The sequence below is a fragment of the Papio anubis genome, chromosome X, assembly GCF_008728515.1.
Source record: "Papio anubis isolate 15944 chromosome X, Panubis1.0, whole genome shotgun sequence".
In the NCBI taxonomy this organism is placed as follows: Eukaryota; Metazoa; Chordata; class Mammalia; order Primates; family Cercopithecidae; genus Papio; species Papio anubis.
In genome coordinates, this window is record NC_044996.1 from 84754096 (window position 1) to 84760465 (window position 6370).

Here is a 6370-nt window from a genome sequence, read left to right on the forward strand (position 1 = left end):
AAATGCCCATCAATGATAGACTGGATAAAGAAATTGTGGCACATATACACTATGGAATACTATGCAGCCATAAAAAAGGATGAGTTCATGTCCTTTTCAGGCACACGAATGAAGCTGGAACCCATCATTCTCAGCAAACTAACACAAGAACAGAAAACCAAACACTACATATTTTCACTCATAAGTGGGAGTTGAACAGTGAGAACACCTGGACCTAGGGAGGGAAACATCACACACCGGGGCATGTCAGTGGGGTGGGGGTAGGTGAGGAGTAGCATTAGGAGACATACCTAATGTAGATGATGGGTAAATGGGTATAGCCAACCACCATGGTACGTGTATACCTTTGTAACAAACCTGAACATTCGCACATGTATCCAAGAACTTAAAGTGTAATTTTAAAAAAATTAAAAAGAATATGTGATTTAGAATTATTTCTTAGACTGCACATAATATTCTCAATGTAGCTGCTCTTTTATTTTACACAAGAATAGGATGGTGGTGTGCAAGGGAGGTAATGTGCTGTTTTTAAATTTTTTTTCAATTATCATCCTGAAGGAGAGCGCTCACTGACATATATCTTTGTAAATTGGCTGTTTTGCTACCTGCAAAGTTTGTATTTAAGCAGCAAGCACTATTTCATACAATTTATAAAAACACTAAGATGTGCTCTGGGTAACAGAATTGTTTTAATACATTTTTAGTGTAAGATTTCAAACACTTTTTTTTCTAATTTTTATTCTGAAATTTTCAAACGTGAAGAAAAGTTTAAAGACACTGAGTGAACATCTGAACACCTCTACCTCTTTGTGCATATTCTCAGACTTATCAATGGCTAACATTGTAGCCACTTCGTGTTTTCTCTGCTCTTCCTCTCTCTCTCTACTTATACACACACACACACACACACACACACGTGTATATGATTATATATATACACATATTTATGTGCATATATACACATATATGTATATATACACATATATACACACATTTATGTAATTTACAAATTTACATGAATGATGTTCATATTTAAGTTTTTGATAAACCATTTGAAAATAAGTTGCAAGCATCACATGTTATACCTAAATAATTCAACATACACCTCTTACAAATAAAGACATGCCTTATATAGCCACAATATCACCACATTGTGTGAATATCTTGTTTGTCAACAATGTTTTGCCTGCCAGTTTTAGTACCTATTGATGATAATGAATGGCAAAATTAATCATACAGTAGAGGTGGTAGAATGGTGATTTTGTATGCCCTCAATATTTCTTAGTGAACATTCTTTGTAAAGAAGAGTACTCTACCACCACATGCACATATTTAAAAAAATTAACCTTCTTCTCCCTTTTCCACCTTTTTTTACGTTATCAATATGAACTCATGGATTTCAAAAAAAATAAGGTGTTATATACACTTACACTGATATTCTTTTAATGATAAAATTGTCCAATATTTGTCTAGTAAAATTCCTTAAACTTGACTTCTGTTTTTTTTTTTGAAATAATTCCATTAGACTTCTAAAGTTTTGGCTCTAGTCCCTGACTTCCAGATAGCACTTCTGGACCCACCTGGGGATTGGAGGTACTTGCTGCCCTGAAGGTAAGGTCACAGACCTTCCTGGCATTGCTACCTGCTGACTGTAGAGTCCCAAATCCTTGGGTGAACAAAGAAAGCAGCCAGGGAGTGGTTACAGTGGGTTTTGGGTTGAACTCAGTGTTGTGCTGGCTTAAGGTGTGACACAATGCAGACCTAGTGGTGACAGCCACAGAGGTGCTTGTGTCACACCACCCCCAGCTTTATTTAGGTGGCTTATAACAGAGATAGAGACTCTGTATGTTTGAAAAAAAAGTGAAGGATAAAGAACAAGGGTATCTGCCTGGTAATCCAGATAAATCTCCTGGACCTCGTAGAAGACTATCAAGGTGGTATCTCTATGAGTCTGCAAGAACCACAGTGTTACTGGGCTTAACATGCCCCCTAAAGGAGATAAAGTGTTGATCACAGCATTTGAGTCTTTTAATATCTGGAAAGCCTTCCACAGAAGGATGGCTACAAATAAACCCAGACAGTGAAGACTACAATAAATAACTCTTCAATGCCCAGATGCTGAAGAACATTAACTAGCATCAACACCATCCAGGAAAATATGACCTCACCAAAGAAACTAAATAAGGCACCAGGGACCAATCATGGACAAAGAAATATATGTGATCTTTCAGATAGAGACTTCAAAATAACTGTGTTGAGGAAACTCAAAGAAATTCAAGATAACACAGAAAAGGAATTCAGAATTATATCTGATAAACTGAACAGAGATTGAATTTATTCAGAAGAATCAAGTAAAAATCCTAGAGTTGAAAAATGCAATTGGCATACTGAAAAATTCATCAGAGAACTTTAATAGCAGAATTGATCAATCAAAAGAAAGAATTAGTGAGACTGAAGACAAGGTGTTTGAAAATACACAGTTGCGAGACAAGAAAAGATAATTTTTAAAAAATGAATCTTGCATACAGAATCTAGAAATTAGCATCAAAAGAACAAATCTAATAGTTATGGACCTTAAAGAGGTGGTAGAGAAAGTAATGTGGTAGAATGTTTATCCAGTTTGATAATAACAGAGAACTTCCCAAACCTAGGAATGACAGAGAACTTTTCAAACCTATTGATAAATATATCAATATTCAAGTATGAGAAGGTCATAGAACACCAAGCAGATTTAACCCAAAGAAGACCAAAGAAGTTTGAATAATCAAACTCCCAAAGGTCAAAGACCAAAAGGGATCCTAAAAACAGAATGAAAAGCAGAAAAAAAAAAAAAAAGAAAAAAGAAAAGAAACAAATAACATGCAATAAAGCTTCAACATGTCTGGAAGCAGACTTTTCAGTGGAAACCTTAAGGACCAGGTGAGAGTGGCATGACATATTTAAAGTTCTAAAGGAAAAAAAAAAACTTTTACTATGGAAGAGCATATCCAGTGAAAATATTATTCAAACATGAAGGAGAAATAAAGGCTTTCCCAGACAAACAAAACTAAGATATTTCTTCAATACCAGACCTGTCCTACAGAAAATGCTAAAGAAACTACTTTGATTAGAAAGAAAAATACATAATCATCTGAAGGTACAAAACTCACTGATAATATGAAGTACACATAAAATCACAGAAAATTAAAACACTAACTGTGGTGTGTAAACTACTCTCATCTTAAGTAGAAAGAATAAACAATGAACAAATAAAAAATAATAAGTAGAACAACTTTTCAAGACACAGTCAGCACATAAAGATATAAATACAAACAACAATAAATTATAAAGAAGGAGGATGAACTTAAGACTGAAGAGTTTTTATTGTTTTCTTTGCTTGTTTTTTGTTGTTTATGCAAATAGTGGTGTTATCAGGTTTAAAAAAATGAGCCATAGGATAGTATTTGCAAGTCACATGGTAATCTTGAACCAAAAAAATACACAATCAATACACACAAAAAAATGAAAAACAATAAATTAAATCATATTACCAGAGAAAATTTGCTTAACTAGAGAAAGATAGGGAAAACAAGAAGAAGGTGAAGACCATAAAACATCCAGAAAGCAAAAAATAGAATGGCAAGATTAAGACCTTACTTATCCATAATAACATTGAATGTAAATCAATTAAACTCTCCAATCAAAACACATAGATTGGCTAAAAGAGTAAAAAAACAAGACCCATTGATTAGTTGCCTACAAGAAATGAACGTCAGACCTTGCCTGCACCCTCCCGGAGCCAGCAGTTCTTCAAGTACCCAGCATCCAGCGAGACGTGCAGAGCACCAAGGGAGGGCACATGGGCAGAGCAATGGTGGCCAGGCTTGGGCTGGGGCTGCTGCTGCTGGCACTGCTCCTACCCATGCAGATTTATTCCAATGAAACAACTGTTGTAACAGTTTCAAGTAACTCCTCCCAGAGTACTTCGACTGCCCCAAATCCAGCTAATGCCACCATCAAGGCGGTTGGTGGTGCCCTGCAGTCAACAGCAAGTCTCTTTGTGGTCTCACTCTCTCTTCTACATCTCTACTTGTTAAGAGACTCGGGCCAAGAAACATCTTCTAAACTTCTCCATCTTCTAAACCCAATCCAAATGGCATCTGGAAGTCCAATGTGGCAAGGAAAAACAGGTCTTCATCGAATCTACTAATTCCACACCTTTTATTGACACAGAAAATGTTTAGAATCCCAAATTTGATTGGTTTGAAGAATATATGAGAGGTTTGACTAGATGATGGATGCCAATATTAAATCTGCTGGTGTTTCATGTACAAGATGAAGGAGAGGCAACATCCAAAATAGCTAAGACATGATTTCCTTGAATGTGGCTTAAGAAATATGGACACTTAATACTACCTTGAATATAAGATTAGTAATAAAGGATGTGATTGTGGAATGGAGATTCAGTTTTCATCTGGTTCATTAATTCTATAAGGCCATAAACAGGTAATATAAAAAGCTTCCATGATTTTATTTATATGTACATTAGAAGGAACTTCCAGGTGTTACTGCAATTTCTCAACGTGTTGTTTCAACAGTACTAATTTAATGCTGATATATTCTAGATGAAGTTTTACATTGTTGAGCTATTGCCGTTCTCTTGGGAACTGAACTCACTTTCCTCTTGAGTCTTTGGATTTGACATTGCATTTGACCTTTTATGTAGTGATTGACATGTGCCAGGGCAATGGTGAATGAGAATTTACCCCCGGGTCCAAGCATTCTGAGAAACTCTTGATTATCCATATAGAGTCAAATGGTAGGCATTTCCTATCACCTATTTCCATTCAACAAGAGAGCTACATTCATTTAGCTAAACAGATTCCAAAGAGTAGAATTGTATTGACCGTGACTAATTTCAAAATGTTTTTATTATTATTATTTTTTTAGAGGGAGCCTCACTTTGTCGCCCAGTCTGGAGTGCAGTGGCGCGATCTCAGCTCAGTGCACCCTCTGCCTCCCAAGCTCAAGCAATTCTCCTGCCTCAGCCTCCCAAGTAGCTGGGATTACAGGCACCTGCCACCATGCCTGGCTAATTTTTGTAATTTTACTAAAGACAGGGTTTCACCATGTTGCCCAGGCTGGTTTTGAACTCCTGACTTTAGGTGATCCACCTGCCTCGGCCTCTCAAAGTGCTGAGATTATAGGCTTGAGTCCCTGTGCCTGGCCATCAAAATGTTTTTTATTTCTGCATATGTTGAATATTTTTTACAATAAAAAAAGATCTGTTTTGAAGGCAAAATTGCAAATTTTGAAATTAAAAAGGCAAAAATGTAAAGGAATCAAAACTGTAAATCAAGTATTTGGGAAGTGAAGACTGGAAGTTAATTTGCATTAAATTCACAAAAGCTTTTATACTCTTTCTATATATGTACTTTTTTTTCTTTAAAAAATAATTGTGGATCAGAATAGCCACATTTGGAACACTTTTTGTTATCAATCAATATTTCTAGATAGTTAGAACCTGGTCCTAAGCCTAAAAGTGGGCTTGATTCGACAGTAAATCTTTTACAACTGCCTCGACACACAGAAACCTTTTAAAAAGTAGACACTCCCTGAAGTCTTTTGTTCACATGGTCACACACTGATGCTTAGATGTTCCAGGAATCTAATATGGCCACAGTAGTCTTGATGACCAAAGTCATTTTTTTCCATCTTTAGAAAACTACATGGGAACAAACAGATTGAACACATCTGAAGCTATGGTGTGTGTGAATGAACACTCTTTTGCTTTATTCCAGAATGCTGTACATCTATTTTGGATTGTATATTGTGTTTGTGTATTTATTCTTTGATTCATAGTCACTTCTTATGTTATGGAATTGATTTGCATTGAATACAAACTGTAAATAAAAAGAAAGAAATGGCAAAAAAAAAAAAGAGAGAAAGAAATGCACCTTATCTATAAAGGCATACATAGACTGAAAATAAAGAGATGAAATGATATTCCATACCAATGAGAACCAAAACAGAGCAGAAGTAACTGTATTTATGTCAGGCTAAATAGATTTCAAGACAAAGTCTATAAGTAGATACAAAGAAGTTCACTCTATAATGATAAATAAGTGAATTTAGCAAGAGAATATAGCAATGTCATTATAAGTTTTATTTAATTTTATTTGAAGTTCAGGGGTACAAGTGCAGGTTTGTTATGTAGGTAAACTTGTGTCATGGGTTTTTTTGGTATAGATTTTTTCATCCGGGTATGTTTTTCCCTTTTTAAAATTACTTTTCCATAAGTTTGGGGGGTACAGGTGGTATTTTGTTACATAAGTAAGTTCTTTTGTAGTTATTTGTCAGATTTTAGTGCACCCATCATCACAGCAGTATA

At 35.4% G+C, this 6370-nt stretch overlaps 1 protein-coding gene across 1 annotated transcript; it reads left to right on the forward strand.

The window, feature by feature from the left end:
• The first annotated feature begins 3278 nt into the window (after window positions 1–3278).
• Window positions 3279–5912, forward strand: LOC116271914 (signal transducer CD24-like). The gene has a single exon (XM_031660674.1). The coding sequence runs from the start codon at window positions 3839–3841 to the stop codon at window positions 4187–4189; it is 351 nt and encodes a 116-aa protein (XP_031516534.1). The 5' UTR covers window positions 3279–3838; the 3' UTR covers window positions 4190–5912.
• The last annotated feature ends 458 nt before the right edge of the window (window positions 5913–6370 follow it).